Source organism: Scyliorhinus torazame, chromosome 6 (genome assembly GCF_047496885.1).
Source record: "Scyliorhinus torazame isolate Kashiwa2021f chromosome 6, sScyTor2.1, whole genome shotgun sequence".
NCBI lineage: Eukaryota > Metazoa > Chordata > Chondrichthyes > Carcharhiniformes > Scyliorhinidae > Scyliorhinus > Scyliorhinus torazame.
In genome coordinates, this window is record NC_092712.1 from 307,608,357 (window position 1) to 307,629,391 (window position 21,035).

Here is a 21,035-nt window from a genome sequence, read left to right on the forward strand (position 1 = left end):
AGAGGAATGTCTAGCATTCTGTAAATTGGTAGATATTGGGGCACAGGTCAGATTTAAAGTCAGTGAGGATTCTTTTTAATTTTATGCATTTTTTATATGGGCCACTAACACAAAGGCTTTATCTTTTGATTCTTTTGCATTATACATTACTTATATACATTATATCAGTGTTTTTCACACTTGTTTCCGCGAACCCATTTTTACCAACCTGCCAACCTTCGGGACCTACACCAGCCAACCTTCGCAACCCAGGCCAGCTGACCTTCGCGACCCATGCCGGCTGACCTTCGCAACCCATGCCGGCCAACATTGACACAATTAATAAATCCATACCTTAAAAAATCGTCTTTGTACTGCTTTGTGCCTGATTTCAGCTTCTTCTTAATGGGCTGTTCACCAGAGGCCCTGGAGCTCACACCAGCACTGCTTTGTCATGTTGTGGACCCTACTGCTTTGTCCTGCTGTGGATGCTCCTGAGCCACTTTCTCCAGCAGGTTTAGTTGTGAGATCCTGGCCTGTTTGTGTCTCTGGCCCTCTCTTCCTTATAACAAAACAATCCATTTTAAATTTTATTTGTTTGCTGCTGACAAAATGGAGGAATCGCAATCGCGCCCAAAGCATATGACGTCAGCGTTTGGGACGCGTGACCTGCTCTCTGCCACGCTTCAGGCAGAAAGATAACATTGAATTTTAAAAACAATCTTCTCCTGCTTCAGCGCACTGACGTCAGGAGGAGGCGGTGCTTCTCGCTGGGTGGCGCGCATGCACACTGATGAGCGGGCACGCATGCGCAGTACGCCGTCAATTTTTTTATATGGTTGCTTCAGTCATTTTCAAAGCCACCTGAAAACCCACCCGCAGGTTGCAACCCCACTTTGAAAATGCCTGCATTATATACATTACTTATAAAAATAGTGGGCAGAGTCAGACAAGGAAAAAACACGATTCAGTGGTGCATGAATAGTAAACAAGCCTAGATTCAGAAGAGACCCAAGTGTATGTTTACATTAATGTCTGAATTAGTTCAGGACTCCAGACAAAGAAATGAGGTAAATTCAGCCAATTTAAAATTTGATCATTCAGTAGATTTAGTATATAAAACAGTAAACTGATTCAGAAGAATATGTATCAACCTTGACATCCATTTCGTACACTAAATGAATAGGGAGATAGAAAGGTTTATGCCCTACCTCCATCAGTAAGGATTCTTTATCTAATTGGCGAAGGAGATACACAATTGTTTGCCCTATTCAAATAGGTCCCAAATCCCCTTCAGAGGGCACCGTGTAAAATGGAATTTTAACTTCGGCAACCCATAGAAAGTCTGTGGGCAAGTATAAGCGTGATGAAATGCTGGCGCTGTTTGCTTATTGTTGACCGCAAAACCTGGGCAAATGTTTCAAGTCAATTACCTTTCATGAATTGGGAAGGTGCAGGTGAGAGGTTAACCGTCTATAAACAAGTACAGATCCAGCGAAAGGGGAGGGATGATGGTGCAGGAGAATACAAAGGTTCAAGTCAGTGAAGAAGTTAAGGGAAACCGATCCTTTGTTCCGTCCTCTCCCCATTACTTCCCACCCCACTTATTCCTGGATCTGTACTTAAAAGTTACTTAATCTCTCACATCTTCCAATTCTGACAAAAGGCTATTGCCTTGAAATGAAAACTGTTTCTCACCGTAGATGTTCCTGCCATGCTGAATATTTTCTATCATTTTCTGTTTTAGTGAAATAACGTACCTGTTTTTAACTATTTCTGAATTTTTTTTGTTTGTTTTGCAGCCCCTTAGCAAATACCCACCATTAGTAAATGACATCTCTTTCTGGATTCCAAAAGAAGGATATGAAAAAAATGATTTCTACGATTTGGTGCGAAATATTGGTGGTGACCTGGTTGAGAAGGTCAGCCTCATTGACCATTTCACACATCCAAAGTAGGTACCTCATTACCTTTCAGAAATGAATATCGGCGCTGACAGATGCTGGGGTTAGTCAGATGCTGGGGTGGAATTTCTTGTGTATTTGTGCCCAGAGACATGGGCTATTGGAGCATAAAGCTAATACTCAGCATAAACAATCAAATAAATCTGGATGCAAGTACATTACATACATGACTACACTACACCTAAATTTCCTTACTCTTTTACATATATATATCAATCCCTATGGCCAAACACATCTGAACTCATTAAAATGGTCCTGTCTTCATGATAAAAAGCTGCACACGTGGGGGCGATTCTCCAAAATGGAGACCAAGTGCACGACGGCGCGAAACGGGCCAGAGTACGACCGATTCTGACCCCCAGAAGGCGCCGCCAGCATGGCGCTTGAGCGGTTCACGCCGCTCCAGCCTCCCTTCCCGGCGCCAAATGGGCGCCGCGCCAACCCGCATATGCGCAGGGGACTTCTTCAGCGCGCCGGCCCCGTCTCAACATGGCGTCGGTGTTCAGGGGCCGGCCGCGCAGCAAAGTAGGCCCGGGGGGGGGGGAGAGGCCGGCCCGCCGATCTGTGGGCCCCGATCACGGACCAGACCCCATTGGAGCCCCCCCCCCCCCCCCCCCCCCCCGGTGAAGGATTGCTTTTCCCCGCCCCACAGGCCGCCCCCCCCCCAACCCTTCGCGCAGAGTTCCCGCCGGCAGCGACCAGGAGTGAACGCCACCAGCGGGACTCTGTCGTATCTGCTCGGCCCATGCGGGCCGGAGAATTGGCGGCCCCGCCGATTCCAGCGTCCCGCGGGCGGCGCCGCGTCAAACGCACCGGCGCAAATGGCGGCGATTCTCCACACCTCGGAGAATCGCGCGTCGGGGCGCGTGGCGTGGTTGCGGCAATTCTCTGGCCCGGCGCAGGGCTCGGAGAATCGCCCCCATGAACTTCCTGTTAATATGATGATTCAAAACAGGTGTCAAACTACAACCAGAATTTTAGGTTCGGTAAGAAGCAAAGGCATTTTTCTGATGTTGTATTGTGATTTGAGAAATCTTTAAAGTTTATTCTTACAGAGACTCGACTGCATTTTCTGTTTCTTTTAATGCATTTGTGTGGCATCAGTGGGAGTCACATTAAAAATGGAAACGTTTTCATGATTGCATGTTTTAGGACATGTTGTATCTACCATGCAAAATGTTCGTTTTGTATTCAAAGCAGGAAATTGGCCCTATGAAGGACTTAATTTCAGGAATAATTTTCCAATAACAATCGCGCACAAAAATTTTACACCAGTGTCATATGGCTGCTGAAAATAAAGACAAGTGCATATAAATTATTTGATTTCAGAAAATCAGACGTTTAAGTTTGAGTTGCAATTTAAAGATGGATTAAATTAAAAACTAAATCATGACGGTTGATATCATACCCATTATCGGGCCGATTTTTCATGTTTGGTAACAAATGTAATCTCAGTGGTGAGATTATTAGCTTGCCTGGCCGGCACGGTGGCGTAGTGGTTAGCACTGCTACCTCTTGTCGCTGAGGATCCGGGTTCAATCTCGGCCCCGGGTTACAGTCCGTGTGGAGTTTGCCCATTCTCACCATGTCTGTGTGGGTCTCAGCCCCACAACGCAAAGATGTGCAGGGTGGGTGGATTGGCCATGATAAATTGCCCCTTAAGTGGAATTAAAAAAAAAAAAAAATTCTTAGCTTGCTTGCTGAAAAAAATTCCACTTAAGGGGCAATTTATCATGGCTAATCCACCTACCCTGCACATCACAGGAGTGACTGTGGGATGCTGGGCTGGATACTGGCCTCGCTTGCTGGGGTGTGGTGGGGCCCTGCCAGGGCCGGGGGGGAGGGGGGGTGGTGTAGGGGCAAGTGGCGATGCAACCCCACAGGGGACTGGGCGGTGCCCGGGCACGGACCGTCATTATCGTGACCATCTTGTGCGCACCACACTGATCACCCACCTTGACCCCAGGTTCTGTAGAGTTACACCGGCCGTGTGGGTGCCAACATCCCCGCACCCCGACCCGGCCGCCACCCGCCAGTGGCCCTCTCAGGGCACCGCTCACAGTAGCCGTAACGCAACGCCTAGGTGATTCCCCAGACGGTACAACAGGAGTGGTGGCGGCCAGCTATGATTCCTGCCCTGTGACCTAGTTGGCGATCATCTCCTGGAGCGAATGGGCCTGACTGGGCCCGGCTGCTGCACGGGTGTCCCAGGTGGCGTGGTGCCGCCTGGAAGAGGGAGTCCAAGGTGCTGCGGTGTTCCAGCACCTCCCCTGCGGGAGTCACCGGCACAGGCCCCATCAGCTCCTCCTCCCTCGGGGTGCCCGATAGCCCCCGGGCAACTCCATGGGATGGGGGTGCGAGCTGAGCTATACCCTGAGGCTCCCCCACCACCTGCTGGTGGCAGTCCTGGTGGCCCACTCTGGTCTCGACCAGGTTCCGCACGCTCGCGGCCATGGAGCACAGGAGTGGACCATCTCCGTCTGGGATTGTGCCACATCATGCTGCAACTATGCCACTACCTTCTGGGATTGTGTCACATCAGCTAGTGACTGCGCCATCTCTCTCTGGGACTGGGTTACCTCCCTCTGTGTCTGCACCACGTTGGTCAGTGCCTCAGCAATGCCGCCGACGTTCCCAGCTACGGCCTGCTTTGACTGGGCCATGCTCAGGAGCACGGCTACGATTTCCAGATGGCTCTGGGGCATGGTTGCCTGTGAGACAGCTACCCTGCCCTGACCCTCGGCCAACGCCTACACAGATTGCCCCAGGCCTTGGATATGCTGATCCATAGCCAAAACCGTTGCCCCAAATGCCGCCACCCGTGCGGTGTTGGTCTGGCTGGCATGCATTGTTGACACCTCCTCGTGTTGCTGCACGTGGTTGGAGTCCGCCAACTGCACCTGCTGGATGCTCGCCGACAACCCCTCAAATAGTCCCTGGCTCTGCAACTGCCTCTCCACTATGGATGAGACTGTTTGTTCCAGAAGCTTGAGAACCTTCTGGACGGCAGCCAGTTCCTCGGGTCGGCCTGCCCTCTGATCGTTCGCCCCCTCGGGAGTTCCTACCTCCACCTGCTTTACTGGAGCAGCTGTGTGGTGCACACCAGAGAGTGTCCCAGGAGCCTCTTCACTGAAGTGCCCTACCGAGGCGAGTGTCTCTGGGATGGTGGAGGGTATTGGAGGCAGCTATGATGTCAAATCACTATCATCCTCCATCCCGAGATCTCCTGAGTCTCAGGCTGGAAGCTGGTATCCAAGCTGCTCTCAGCGTCACTGCTCGGCTCACGGGGGGGGGGATCCCGCTGTGGCAGTGGACTGGAGCAGGGGACGCCAGATGGACCCACCCAACACCAGCAGGTCCTGTAAGACACAAGGCAAGATGCATGTTAGACCGCGGGAGTGGTGGGGGTGAGGGTGAGGGTGGTGGTGTGGAATGGGGGGTGGTGGTGTCGGGTGAGGGCTGGTGGTATGGGGGTGGTGTAGGGTGAGGGTTATGTGGGGGTTAGGGTGATGTGAGGGTGAGGGCGATGTGGGGGTGAAGATGGTGTTGGGGGGGGGGGGGTTGTCAGATGTATTATGGGGAACCGCTGGGGTCTCACTTCCTGGCCCGTAGCCGAGCTCCACCTCAGCGACCTCCTGTTCCTCTGGGCCACTAACCACGTCCAGGGCCCTCTGCTCGGCCACAGTGAGGGGCCACAGGTCTGGCAGTCCCCCTGCTGTCTTCTCATGCTCCCGGCGGTTTTGTGAAGCCTATTTGTGAGGGAGGGGGAGAAACAGAAGACCGACAGTGCTAGACAGTGTGACGACTGCACCCCCGGTGGTGGGCAGCTGGTAGCCAGGGCACCCAGCCATGGCGGCTGGTATGGGTGCCGGCATGTGGTGCAGGGTGGGGTTCGGCCGCCCTGCGAGTTGGGGCAGGGGGGTTCGGGTTACGTGTGTGGGACGCGGGTTAGTGCCAGGGGCAAAGTGTTGCCTACTCACCCTGGCCGCAATTTCTGCCTGCACTGCTGTGTGGTCCAGACAGTGTTGCTGGTGGCGCTGACCGTCTCTGCTAGCTGCGCCCAGGCACGATGAACGGGGGCAACTGGCAGCCTCCTTCCCTGGCTGGGGTACAAGGTCACCCTCCTCTCCTCCCCAGCGTCCAGGAAGATCTCCAGCTCGGTGTCAGTGAAACGTGGAGCTGCTCTCCTTGCTGCCATCTTGTTGGCTGGGATGATGTGTGTGGGGGGGTGGAATGTGTATATGTGGCTGCAGCTTGTCAGCCTCCTGAGTGTCAATCGCAAAACCGGTGAATCCAGCACTATTTCTCATTAGAATCGATTGTGTTCCACGTGGTGCCGGTTCTAGACCCTTAACCGAAGCGGAATCGGTCCAGGTGTGGCGCCAGTTTTGCTGTCGTGAATGTCAATGAATTCTGCATTGGCATCAACACTTAGTTTCAGAGATGAAGAATTCTGCCTAACACCTGATATACAACAAAGGAAAGAAGCCAGCGGGGGTGAGGTTTAATAAACCTCTTTTGGACAAGCATGTATCCTCATTTTGTGAGAACATTATCAGGAAAGGCACATCGCATTGACCATGAACATACCATGACGATGGTAAGGGTTAATTATCCGACTCTATTTGCAGCTTGACATCATAAAGAAGGACGGAAACTGTGAAGCGTTTAGTGTGTGTAGCATATACACATTTGAAGTCATCTGATTTTACCTGTAAGATGTTTTTATTAACAAATATGCTGTGCCTGTTGTAAAACTATTCCCATAAAATAATGGTCTTTAGTCGCAACTGCAAGAAAGTCTGAACAAATAAGAAGCTTTTACGGACATCATTTCCGAATACTGTAGGGAGAATTTATAGAATATATACTCCAATGGTAGAAATCCAACATGCTCATATTAGTTTGTGTTATAGAGGTTGGATATCATTTGGTAGTCTTAGTGAAGTATTCATAATCTTAAGTAGGTTAACTGTATGCATTTTTAACTACAAGGACTATGTAAAGATTTCAAGCTGGGAGCTGTCTCTTTGCTTGGCTTTGCATGTGGATCTGACTAACTAGACTGACCTCGAGGTGCTGTCATGTGTTTTCTAACTTCACGTTAACCCTATATGTGCCAGACTTTTATAATACACCTCTCTCCAAGTCTTTATCCAATGTATTTCAAGTTATTCTAGTTTACCCCATTTATGTACATCATTATTACTACCCCATCTCCTTCCCCTTTCAAGTCTCTTGAGTTCATCGGTTCAAAGGATATGAAGGACTTCCTCACAACTTTTAAGAAGTATTTAGATGAGCACTTGAATTGCCATAGCACACAAGGCTACGGCCCCAGCGCTGGAAAATGGGATCAGAATAGATAGGTGCTTGATCTACGGCGTTGACACGATGGGCCGAAAGGCCTCTCTCAGTGCTATAAAACTCTATGACTATATGACTTATAATGCTTCCATATCTCATTTGCATTGTTGTTGGGAGAAGTGGTAGGCTCTGTCACTGCGGGAAACCAGTTGAGGGCCTTCTGGCATGTATAATGAAAATGGACAATCCTGTTCTGCAAAGGGAGAAGGTAGGCAGATGCTGAAGTCCCGGTCAGGATACTCTCTCGTGTTTGAGTTTGTGGGAAATTGTTGTTCTGTATAATTTATGATAGTGGTTGTCTTGACTTTTTCTGCCATTTTGAGGAGCTTCAGGGGTGCACAGATATCTCTACTCAAAATAGAAAAACATTGGTTGCAGATGACATGCATCAGCTCCAAGATTTGTTTGCCGCCGTACATTAGTGGTTCCAGAATCATTCTTATGACCAGAGGTCAGATTCCTCCAGGCTCATTAAGTCATACATCTGGGGCGTCATTCTCCGACCCCCTGCCGGGTCGGAGAATGGCCGTTGGCCGCCGTGAATCCCGCCCCCGCCGAAGTCTCCGCTCCCGGAGATTGGGCGGGGGCGGGAATCCGGCCGCGCCGGTTGGCGGGACCCCCCGCTGGATCCTCCGGCCCGGATGGGCCGAAGTCCCGCCCAGAAATTGCCTGTCCCGCCAGCGTAAATCAAACCTGGTATTTACCAGCGGGACCAGGCGGCGTGGGCGGGCTCCGGGGTCCTGGGGGGGGGCACGGGGCGATCTGACCCCGGGGGTTGCCCCTACGGTGGCCTGGCCCGCGATCGGGGCCCACCGATCCGCGGGCGGGCCTGTGCCATGGGGGCACTCTTTCCCTTCCGCCTCCGCTACGGCCTCCACCATGGCAGAGGCGGAAGAGACTCTCCCCACTGCGCATGCGCGGGAAACTGACAGCGGCCGCTGACGCTCCCGCGCATGCGCCGGGAAATTGACAGCGGCCGCTGACGCTCCCGCGCATTCGCCGCATTTCCGCGCCAGCTGGCGGGGAAACAAACGCCATTTCCGCCAGCTGGCGGGGCGGAAATCCCTCCGGCGTCGGCCTTGCCCCAACATTGAGGGGCTAGGCCGGCAAAGATGCGGAGCATTCCGCACCTTTGGGCCGGCGCGATGCCCGTCTGATTGGCGCCGTCTTTGGCGCCAGTCGGCGGACATCCCGCTGTTGGGGGAGAATTTTGCCCCTGTTGTCTGGAGCCAGAGATCTCTCGGCTCCAGTTCTTGTCCAATAGGATCATAAAGTTGGCTCCCACGCCAATTTAGCACTTGTGAGATAATCGTTAACTGAAATGTCCGCAGTCCAATACAAAAATCTTGGAACTTTGACCTCACCCAAGAAATATGGCTGTGCATCCTCTTGGTGCGTAGTCTTGACCTCATGAATCAACTTTGGCTTTACTGTGGCAATTAGAACGTTTGGCCTTGCACAGTTTGTCAAAGTGTCCAATTCTGGTACATTAAATGCATTGGCCTGAAATTGCAGGGCATTGATCTCGACTGTGGAGGCTCTTCGCTCCAAAGGGTGGCATGGCTGTGCTACTTCCCTTGGCCGGCAGTGCCCCTGTTTCTCTGTTGTTTAATTAACTGGACTTGTGAGGTTTCTTCAGTACCACAGTTTACTTTATCTTAAAATGGACCTATTCTGCAAAGTTCAGACTGTCTAACAATCTGGATAGCTTTCTCAAGGGTTAGATCTTCTTTCATTTGCAGCATGTCTGAGAGTGCTTCGTCCGCTGTTACAACTATTTTAGACTTGTTAAGTTCAGATCCTTCTCGACCAATAATGTTGTCTGCTATCTGGCTGTAAAACTGTGTGTTAATTGTTCAGCTTCTGTACTTTTATCCAGACCTGAAGCAGCCATGTATCTAAGGATTTGTTTTCTCCTAAGTCCCCAATTATGTGATTGATCTGAGTCTTGGATAAGTCCAAATGGACCTGGAAAAGTGGATTTCTGATCCATAGTTTAAAACTTTCAAGTGTAGGTTCAGCTTTAAGAAATTGCTGAAATTCAAGATGGCGACGCCGCTTGTTTGAAAACATAGAGTTTACTCATGCCTGCTGGTCTTTGCAGGCTCCAGCTGTAATGGCATTCAAGCACTACCCTTAAAGTAATTTTAAACAATGGCTACTTGGATCGACTAGCTGCAGACCTCTCTGTTTCAGCGTTATGCTTTAGCTTTGTGAAAACGTCAAATCTTGGCCTTTGCTGGTCTGAACCAATTAATTAATCTTTTTCCTTTTTGGAGTGAGCATCGACAGGTGCCGAATTGGGAATCTGGTTATTCCAATAATTTTAAACAGCAATTTCTTTTTTAAAAATAAATTTAGAGTACCCAATTCATTTTTTCCAATTAAGGGGCAATTTAGCGTGGCCAATCCACCTACCCTGCACATCTCTTTTTGGGTTGTGGGGGCAAAACCCACGCAGACACGGGGAGAATGTTCAAACTCCACACGGACAGTGACCCAGAGCCGGATCGAACCTGGGACCTCGGCGCCGTGAGGCAGCGGTGCTAACCACTGCATCACCGTGCTGTTCCAAACAGCAATTTCTGACCAGTGAAATATTTAAATGTTTTTCAAGACCTGCTTATCCAGGAATTTATTTATTTTAGCACAACACAGCTGGCTTGTAATGCAGAACAAGGCCAGCAGCACGGGTTCAATTCCCGTACCGGCCTCCCCGAACAGGCGCCGGAATATGGCGACTATGGGCTTTTCACAGTAACTTCGTTGAAGCCTACTTGTGACAATAAGGGCAGCACGGGTAGCACAAGTGGATAGCACTGTGGCTTCACAGCGCAAGGGTCCCAGGTTCGATTCCCGGCTTGGGTCACTGTCTGTGCGGAGTCTGCACGTCCTCCCCGTGTGTGCGTGGGTTTCCTCCGGGTGCTCCGGTTTCCTCCCACAGTCCAAAGACGTGCAGGTTAGGTAGATTGGCCATGATAAATTGCCCTTAGTGACCAAAAAAGGTTAGGAGAGGTTATTGGGTTACGGGGATAGGGTGGAAGTGAGGGCTTAGGTGGGTCGGTGCAGACTCGATGGGCTGAATGGCCTCCTTCTGCACTGTATGTTCTATGTTCTATGTTCTAATAAGCGATTATTATTATTACCTTTCCTGCTGGATTTTTGTGCCTCAAAGGAATGTAAATTTGATGTAATCCATGTATTATTTAAATGCTAGCCATTGCCTGTCTACCATCTGAACTTTTAATGTAATATTCCATAGCCAATTTGCCCCACATACCATTGTGGTTTCTTTTGTTTAGATTCAAGACCCTAGTTTTGGATTGAACAGCATGTTGTTATGTCACCCTGGGCTAGTGCGCGGTCAATTCCAGGCCCACTTGACCCTGAGTTGCAACATAATTGAATTAGCCAATAATTCTTAGAAAAATACCCGGTCTTTGGACCTTAGCTGTCCAATAATTACTGTCACGAGGTTAGAAAATTTGAACTCAATTACTTTTTATTTATAACAAGAACTATAATGAAATATGCAGCAAATACAACTGGTTGACTATTATCTCATTCTTAATCCCCCACATTAACTTGCCCCCACTCCATATCGTACACACAAGACAGTAAAACACAGAGGGGAGGAGAGGGGTGAACATAATAAGCAAAAAGAGAGAGAAAGACAGGAGAGAGAGAGAGGGAGGAATGGAGGGGGGAGGGAGAGAATGGGAGAATGTATACTGTGCCCCACAAATCCTCTACGTTTTGATGACATGTAAACAACAACTACCAAATTTTCCTGGCCTTTGATGTTTCTTAGCTCCACCCATAATTGATTCTGCATCTCTTTCTTCTGATCTAAGATAGTCCCTCACTAATGTACTGACGTCATCCTTTATTAACAGTGCTACCCCACCTCTTTTTTCTTCCTAAATGTTGAATACCCTTGAACCCTGCAGTCTTTACTGGTCCTGTCTCTTCGATTTATCACACCTCCATTCACCTGATCCATCAGCCCCACTATTCAGTTTACCACCTCAGTTATTTGACTCGACAGAATACTTCTCCCATTACAGTTCCGGTGAAGATTGTCCAAACGCTACTACTCCCACTTTCTCCAGCACTGCTGCCCCATGATTCAAACCCATTTCTTCCACACCAATCTTTGAACAATGCATTTAACTCTAATCTTATTTACTCCTCCTAATTTGCTCATACCTCCTTTTTAATTTAACCCTAGCTACTCATACTCTCAAAGCACAACCTCTGTCTTAGTCATATCTATGTTGTTAGTATCTACGTGGAACCCCTTTCCATTGTAAGTTCCTCTCCTGCCCAGAGCAGGTGTCCTGAATCCTAGCTCAAGGCAGGCAATAGAGCCTCTGGACTCACGCTCACAAAGACAGAGAACTGTGTCTATCCCCCTGATTATACTGTCCCACATTACCACTACATTCCTATTAACCTAAACAGTTTGAATGGTTTTCTGTACCAAGGTGCCATGGTCAGTTTGCTCATCCAGCCTGAAGCCCCTGCTTCTGTCCATACAGTTTGTATACACCTCAAACCTTTTGGACAATTGCAAGTGTTAAGGCTCCTCCACTTACTCCTTCTTGCTGTCCACACCAGCCTCTATATACTTTGCCACTGTCATCCAGCCTCCAGTATCTCTTATATCTTCAATTGCTAGCTTTTTGAAGCAGTTGCCTACTTATTAATTAATTCAGTTAACAAAAACCCTAGGATTTGTTTGCAACTATTTTATGGTTCACTTTTGAATTACAACAGTAATCCACGTGACTGAAATTAGCTTCTAATCACTTTAATAGCAGCATTATTTTTCAGGGAAACATTTCAGCACAGTATAAAAAAATTTTAAAAATGTTCATGTTTGGAGTACAAATCAGTTAAGGTTCTTATTCTTTCAATGACAAATATAAAAGTTACTAAAACGTGTTGGAGGGCTATCAAACTGAGGAAAATTGAAGCTTTCTTGGTGTCTTAAGTTAACAAATTAATCTCTATACTTTGTGCCGCTTTGTATCTTTGGCAACTCCAGATAACTACAACTTAATATTTGTAGATTTAACTACTAACTTGATGCCACTTTGACAGAGAATAAGGAGATAATGTAAGAATGCTGAATAATGGCTACCTCATTGGACTTCTTCTATTATTTATAGGCTGTGTCCCATGGCACTCTGCTTCAGCTGTTTACTTTATCTGGACAGGAAAATGCCTCATTTTTCTTTTTGCAAGCCATTAATTATTTACTTGAGGTCCAGTTGAGAACTAATCCTTTGCTTAAATGATGGCCTTTCTAAATTCCATGTTGTAGGAATATCTTTGGTGCTTTTACTTGAGGCTTTTAAAGGGGAGGAATTTAAAATGTGTTGTCTTATTGTCATCAGCTTTTGTCTCCTCTCACCCATCCAGGATCATTTTTAATCAATACACACTGAAACAGAACGGTAAAGCAATAAAGGATAATTTACATCTAGCTGCAGGCCAGCTTTAAGTTAGACTGATATATGGGTTTGTATTATTAAAAGGGAATTAAAATAAGATAAACTGTTCAAAGATCTCTGTGCAAATGGCTGAGCTGAATGAAGGATATTTTAATATGCTGATCCTAAGCTCCATTTATTTTATAACTTTTGATTATTGATGGATATGAGATGAATCAGCTGAACACAAATTTTCACACTGAAGAATTATCCTGAGTAATTTAAATCCATCAAGTCTAATTATTTAAATAGGAAAAATATATCACGTGAATGATTTCTTTTGGCAAAATTGTATTCTGTATTTATTACTATGTAGCAATAAGGGAAAGACCTGCTCCGAGTTTGACTTCAAGTCGGAATTGAGGGTTTGGTTGTTTGGGCGAGGGACACAGGAGCAGTGAATCACCCCTTCCTCACAGGGTGATTCTAGGGAAAATCTGAGTTTGATTTAATTGACATTTTGAATAGAAATGTGGTAAATAATTGGGTCTCAATAATTAAGAGAATAGATAGCACCCTTTGCAGCGAAGAGCAAGAATTCTGAAGGATGTGTTGCTTATCCAGTGTGAGGATAAGGGATAGCTCTTGGTGGCTGAAAATCAACTTACTAAGGGAGGGGTGTATAACCAATTGTCATGGTCCATTTTAATACATGACATAGGTAGGAACAGGGAGGAAGCCCTGCTGAAAGAGTTGACGTTTTGTTCTAAATTTTTCTTATTTTTTAAAATAGATTTCGAGTACCCAATTCATTTTTTCCAATTAAGGGCAATAATTTCTGGATTATAGTCTATTGTAGTTCGCTCTTGAAAGGATTTTCTTTTCAGTTGTGCAGCGGAATCCCATTATGAATGCACGGTTGAGTTCCAAACCCCACTAATGGATTTAGCTCAGCAAGGGTTGTTGACCCAACTGTGGAAGGGGCTTTGTATTTTCTTTGAAGCAATAGGCCATTGAACTTTGATTCTGGACTCACAAATCAATGGCCAGGATTTTCCCCAGTGTCGGTAAAGAGCGATGTCGGCTTTGAAAAATGTCGTTGAAGCCACTGTCAGCAATGAAGGCTTTCTCCATCTTATAATGTGGCACTTATAAAAATAAATTAAAGTCATGGGTCCCACGACCTATCATGGGTGGGGTGGCCTCTGATCCCCCTTCCCTGCCAACAACTTAGACATTCGATGATCCAGGGCACCAATTTTAAAGGCGAGCAAAAAAGTTCATGTAGGTGCACCCACCACACCCCAGCATTACCTGACATTACCCTGGCATCAAACTGGAACTACCCAGGCACTAACCTAGCATAAAGCTGGCACCTGCTCAGGCACTGCCCTGTTATCAAGCTAACAATACCTGGGCATGACCCACAGGGATTTCACTCACCTGAGATCCCCTGGGAGTGCTGTTCGCCAGGTTCCCACCTTCAGAGACCAGTCATGCTTCAGGCCATTGTGCCATTAGATCGTCGTGTTTGGATTGTTTGACATTGGGGCATAATTCCAATGTATGGGCCTGATAATGATATGTTAATTTATTATAATGATGTTCCTGATGTTGAACGTTGTAAACACCCGCCGTCACTCAGGTGCTGGGGGCGGTGGGGGAGAAGGACAATCGTGTAATGCTTTCATGCCGACTTAAAATGCATCTTTGCACTCTGGTGATATTTTCCACTCCCGTCACTGAACCTGCTCAACCTGAACAGGAGCAGAAAACCCCAGCAAATGATTCTTATTTTGTCCGTGGTCTTTGGCCTCTTTCTTTTTTCTAATCCACCTTCATTGGATGAATGAGAAGGAGACCACGTTGCTACTGTTCTTTTGTGTTTGAATTTGTGCAAATAAACTAACCCGTTTAGTTTATTCTATCTCGAGTTTGCTATGGATTATTTTCTTGTTTTTCTTATTTTTTTAAATAGATTTCGAGTACCCAATTCATTTTTTCCAATTAAGGGGCAATTTAGTGTGGCCAATCCACCTACCCTGCACATCTTTGGGCTGTGGGGGCGAAACCCACACAAACACGGGGAGAATGTGCAAACTCCCCACAGACAGTGACCCGGGGCCGGGATCGGACCTGGGACCTCGGTGCTGTGAGGCAGCAGTGCTACCCACTGTGCCACTGTGCTGCCCTTTGCTATGGATTATTAATAGGGGATTGGATCATATCAAAGCTGAAGGGTTGAGAAATGAGCAACCGCTTATAATGGGGTAAAGCAGAATAATCAAAACCTTTCAGTATACAGATGGGTGGTAAGTGGAGAAATCTGGGCTGCTTAAATTAAAACCCCTCCTGTCCTTAACACCCCAATCTACATTTCGTAAATAGGTTCTGATGCAAACTATTGACCAGCTAACGTCTGAAGAGTTCACTTGATCCCTGTTCGGAAAATGTTTTCAGTTGATGTTACGGACAGGGGAAGAGAGATAAACTGAAACCCCAATTCCTTTCCCTTTTGTCCATAGTAAGTGTGTTTATTTTTGAAGATGTATGTTGTCTAAGCAATAGACACTTCACCAAGTTTGTACTAAAACTTATTTACTCAGGTGCTCTTACTTAAGAGACGAACAAAGGACAAGAGTGGATTCATGGTTCAACCCAATTTTATTAAAGAAATTTATTATCCAAACTCTATTAAACAAATAACTCTTAATAAAACTTATTAACTCACTATACTGTCTTTCTGAGACTCTGATGCTACTTGTTGAAATGCAGTTGAAATGAAATGAAAATGAAAATCGCTTATTGTCATGAGTAGGCTTCAAATGAAATTACTGTGAAAAGCCCCGAGTCGCCACATTCTGGCGCCTGTTCGGGGAGGCTGGAGTGGGAATTGAACCGTGCTGCTGCCCTACCTTGGTCTGCTTTCAAAGCCAGTGAATTAGCCCTGTGCTAAACAGCCCCATGACAGCCACAGTTGAGCTTGGCCAGGCTGCTCCGCTGGGTACGACTCAGGGCTGGATTCTTCCGCCCCGCACACCGCAAGATCGCCACAGGCGAGACACGGACAATGGAAAAGTCCATTAACCTCGGGTGGGATTCTCCGGTTACCGGCCGGGTGCGGCTGGAGAATCCCGCCTCTTGTCTTTGCTGAGCTCTGCCAATTCCGATGACCTTGCCTCTGAACTCCAGGTCATCTCCGTGAACGTTGGTCTCCCACGCCCTCTTCCGTCGTTGCTGAGTCTTCACTAGCTGGTCGAGTCTTCGTTGGGTGGTTGAGTCTTTGCTAGGGGGGGCCTCCAAGTGTCTTTTCTTGTACACCCTCTCCTTCTGGAAGGTTTTGTGACTTCCAGCCAATGAGGTTATGGGGAGGGGTCAATGGCAGCATCCAATGGGATTGCCAATTCCATATGTGGAAGATGCCAGGAACCCCCGTGGGGCCCATCCTCAGGTGCACAGAATCCTTTCCATATGATAACTGAGTCTGGCCGAGACTGGAACTGAGGTGCCGTGAGTCCGGCTGATACTGGCAAATACACAAAATAATGTTCTTATTTGGTCAAGGTTGAGGATAATCTTCCAGGACAAGTCCAGGAAATCCCTTGCTCGCCTCTGAGCAGTGTGTGTTGAAACTCGGCCTGTCCAAATTCCAATCAGGCCGGGCTGCTAAAACTGCTGGCTGCTGTTTAATTTAGATTGTCCAATTCTGTATCTGGCCTAGATTGTTAGGGCATTGGCCGCTTGGCTACTGTCGCTTCTCTTGATCCAAGGAGCATCAGTGAATAGGATCACGCAACCATGACCAAGCTCTCCCACAGGAAAATGCCAGGGTCATAGACAAACCGTGAACATTACACTACTGCAATACCCGTTATACTGATATGCAATTTTAAAACATTCCGTCATCTTAAATATAAAAAAATACATTATCAAAGTACAAGAAAAAACAATCAATGCAAAATTTGAACACATTTAAATACAAAATTAATTTTAAAAGAAAGAATTCTTTGCAAATACATAGGTGGATTAAGGTCATTGCACACTCTGTTCGCGCCTTCTTAGCATTGTTTCCATGTTTACTCACTGAGTTTGTTTCTTTTTCCATCTGATGAGTTTTGCTGTGAGTATGGTTAGATAAATTAAGATGAATATAAGCAGGTGTGAGAGGATGCTAACCCATGGGTGTATCTGTATATTCATGCCCCAGTCCCAGAACTTCTCCCACCAAGTGGTGACTGTTTTGTTATGCTCTTGACATAGCATGCTTCCTTGATGCACACTCTGACAAAGGAAGGTTCAGACTTGGAGATAGCTTTAACACATTTATTAAACTATGAACAATTCTCCTACTTGGATTCGACTCTCCTGTCAATCCTACTATAGCTACTCAGACTAATTAACCAGTCTGCTACAATCCACGTGGCGGGTGTGATGTGTTTCAATCAACCCTGTCTGTACTCACTAAGTGTCTCCACTGGAAAGAGACCGAGCATGTGTGCTGTGTCCTTTTATATGGGTTGGTGTAATGCCCCCCTGTGGTAGCGTCACGTCTGGATGTGTCTTGAATGCCTATTGGTCGTGTCCTATCTTACTGACCTATTGGTTGAATGTCTGTGTGTCATGATGTCTCTGGTGCTCCCTCTAGTGTCTAGCTAGGTGTAGTGTATCTACATTAACCCCTTGTGTATTTACAGTGATGCATATCACCATAGTGACTTTGATCTCTCAATTTACCCTTCTGTTTCCTTGGTGAGAGTTTTGTAGACGTTGGCGAACTGTGCCCGGATTTGTTGCAGCTTCCCCAGGAGTTTAATAACTGTTGTATTTCTCAAAATATTCTCCTAAGGCCTGCCGGAGTTTGTCACTCGCATTAACAAGGGTCTTTTCCCTTCTCTGTATGTCAATCAATTCAATTAGGCTTAAACCGAAGAGAAAATGCCGGAAAATCTCAGCAGGTCTGGCAGCATCTGTAGGGAGAGAAAAGAGCTAACGTTTCAATTCCAGATGACTCTTTGTCAATTCGGCTTATCCTGGCTAATATGTGAGGCTAACAGCAAATTGTGTTGGTGAGGCCATATGTTGATGCCCCATACTGATATTTCTTGAGAGAGATTGTAATGCAGTACATCAGTGTCAAGGTTCCGGGCCTCTATTGTAAAATTCAATTTGTCCTTGTCCGGAAACCACACAGGGCATGTTCATTCAGATATACTGGGTATGGACACGCTATTACTTGGTCCAGAGCGGTACCTACAAGCTTTTCTCAGCAGCATACGATAAGATGCCATTGTAGCCTATTCACATTCCTTCTTGGATAAATCTATAATTTCAACCTCAAAGATTTTTAACCCGTTTTATTTCTTGAGATTATCGGAATCCCTAATACCATTCTTAGGGCTTTACCTAGGGTTCCTCTGCAGCTGTCGTTAAACTAGACCGTGGTCAGTTGCCGCAACTAACAGTTCGATATGTTTTGGGTGTTTCTTCCCGCGGAACAGGTGTTTTATTTGCTTGTTATGATCTAGGGCAGGACTTTTCTATTGCTAGCTTGCTCGAGGTTCCCCCTCAACCGCTCCATCATCCACTGTCCATAGATATTACACATGGTTCGGTTCTGTTGCCTGCTGTCATCATCTATCTTGCTGCCCTATCAGTCTATCCCATCTATGACCTTACCACTGCCACCCTGACAGCGCCAAGGTGTGGCACTGCCAGGCTGGTGGGGCACTACCAGGGTGGCACTGCCAAGGGTCAAGGTCTGAAGGGGGCCATGCCCATGGAAGGGGGGAATGAGGGGTGTACAAAGAGTGGGGGGGTGCAAGGTGGGTATGAAGGGGCCTCAAAAAGGTTGGGGGGGTTAAGGGTGGGGGTCTTGAATGGGGGTGGGCCCAAAAGGGGGGTCCTCAGAAATGTCATGGCGGGATGGCCTCACTTGGGGAAGTGTGGGGTAATGTGCATGTATGTTGGGGATGACGTTGCCTGTGGGTGGAGGGTGCAGGGCACCCCCAAGCTCACAGAGATCAGGGAACCCTTTCAAAATGGTGCCCCAATCTCTGAGGAGCCGGTCTCTCCTGCGAGTTCAGTTCCCCAGTGTTGAAAACATTTCTAAGTGTGGGCTTGACTGGGGAGAAAGTCCCCATTGCCCAAAGAAAATGACTAAAGGCGCAATTTAACCAAATGGGAACAAAGTCCCATTGCAAGTGCATTTAGCCACGTGTTTTCCAGTGTTCACAGTGCTATTATACGTCACTCGAGTTAGATATCGGGCCTCAGCGAGGAAGGCAGGGCCAAGGCCACACATAGCCCCGTTTTCTGCACTGGAAAGCTCTGCTCAGCGGAACTTCTCAGTGTAGTGAGAGATAGGGACAGCATTTTAAAATGACGTATGGGTCTCTGCAGCCCCCGATGTGACCCCCGAACCCCCCAAAGCCTCTACTCACTATAAGGGGTCCCTAGGCCCCCGCACCCTCTGAACACCCGCGCAGGGCACCCTGGCCCAATCGTCGCCACATGGAAAATGTCAGCTTGACACCTTGGCAGTGCCAACCTGGTAGCCTGGAAGTGCCCCTGCCAACTGGCAGTTCCAGTGTGCCCAGGTGGCACCAGCAGTGCCATGGTATCACCCAGCCCAAAGATCATGCATCTGGGGACCTACCGATCCCCTGGGAGACCCCCACCAGTGTCATTCTGTCTGGTCCCCGTTTGTGGAGACCAGTACTGAACGGCGCTCGCCTGAGGTCTCCGAAACAAAGGAGATAGATCCCAACGCCTTGGGTACCTCGGGAAACTGCAAATTAAATTGAGACTAGCTGTCTCGCTCTAATATGCAAATTTGCCAAAAAGTGATCCCGCCCACATTGGGCAGAATTTACATTGCAACATCTCGCGAGAACACATTAGATTTTGGGAGGCAATGCAAGCTGGATATTTCCCAGGAGTGGGGTCTTCCGGCTTCTATTGGCCACGTCGCGCCACGGCACGCTGCTTTGCAGGCACAGCGTGGCTGTTCAATCACACCCTAAGTATGGTTGAGTAGCGGTGTGGATCTCATCCAAAATGCCAGCGAGAAACACCCTGCAAAACTCACCCAAAATGACACTTAGGGCTGGATTCTTCCACGCCGCCCACCGCACGATTGCCACAGGTGGGACCATGTAAAGGTCCATTGACCTCGGGCGGGAATTTTCGGTTGCCGGGCTGGCATGGCCGGAGAATCCCGCCCTTAGAAGGGACTGGTTTAGCACAGTGGACTAAACAGCTGGCTTGTAATGCAGAACAAAGCAACAGCGCGGGTTCAATGCCCCAAACAGGCGCCGGAATGTGGCGACTAGGGGCTTTTCACAGTAACTTTAATGAAGCCTACTTGTGACAATAAGCAATTATTATTATTAGAAATGACTTGGTTGAATCGCGTCCATAGTTTCTTAAGTTGGAGAGGGAACCACCGTGGTAGCTGAATCCCAGTTATGTCTGCCACCATAGGCACCAGTTTGTGGTGGATATTGTCGTACAGGGATTTGCCTGTGTGTTTTAAAACTAACCCACTTGTGGTCCTGGGGTGGTTTCAGGACAAATGGGGAGGGGTGCTCTCAGGGCAGGTTTTAGCCCATTTCTTATTTCATGGGCCTTAAATTACTCATTTATATGTTTTTCTGGGCATCTTTGACCTAATTCCAGTCATTTTCTCTCACCAGTGGCCAAGCATCAGTGCACCCACTAGTGCAGAATCCCCACCAATCACCTGTGGGTTCCTCACTCCGATAGCATTAATTATACACGACCCTCTGATTGTTACACCCAAACATCACACTTATTGGGGTGAACCAATAGGATTCCATCCTCACATTCATCCGTGTCCGGGTGGGGTGAGCCACATGTATCTTGGGTAGCTCGGTGTGAGTTCTTGTCTGGTTGGTTCCTTCAAAGACTGCACACTTGTCATCAGACTCACAAGGATGACCGCCGTGATACCTCATGTTTCGATCACTCTAAAAGAAATGATCAAGGCAGCAGCTGTTATTCTTAAATTAATATCTGTTTGACTAAATATCCCTCCAACTCTTTTCCACCTGTGGAGATACTACAGAGGAATGTTTTCACAAAACATACCAGATGCTGACTCGTGCTCATTTGTCGAATCTTTCCCTGAAAACAGTTTTTGGAATCAATTCTCTCAACTCCCTTTTCTTTTACCACGTCAATTTAGTCAAGTATAAATTCAGGCCTGACCAGATGTTTTGAGGGTTTAATCCAAATTTGGAGTTTGGAGCATTAAGCAGTCATGCAC

The 21,035-nt window shown here is 47.4% G+C and overlaps 1 protein-coding gene across 10 annotated transcripts in view; it reads left to right on the plus strand.

Annotated features, from left to right (window-relative positions):
- fars2 (phenylalanyl-tRNA synthetase 2, mitochondrial) overlaps nucleotides 1–21,035 on the plus strand; it is a 612,336-nt gene that overhangs the window by 485,052 nt on the left and 106,249 nt on the right. For all 10 annotated transcript variants that reach the window (XM_072510013.1, XM_072510016.1, XM_072510012.1 and 7 more), the window contains one exon: nucleotides 1,782–1,933. In XM_072510013.1, the coding sequence (XP_072366114.1) occupies nucleotides 1,782–1,933 (152 nt within the window). The remainder of the gene's footprint in view (nucleotides 1–1,781; nucleotides 1,934–21,035) is intronic.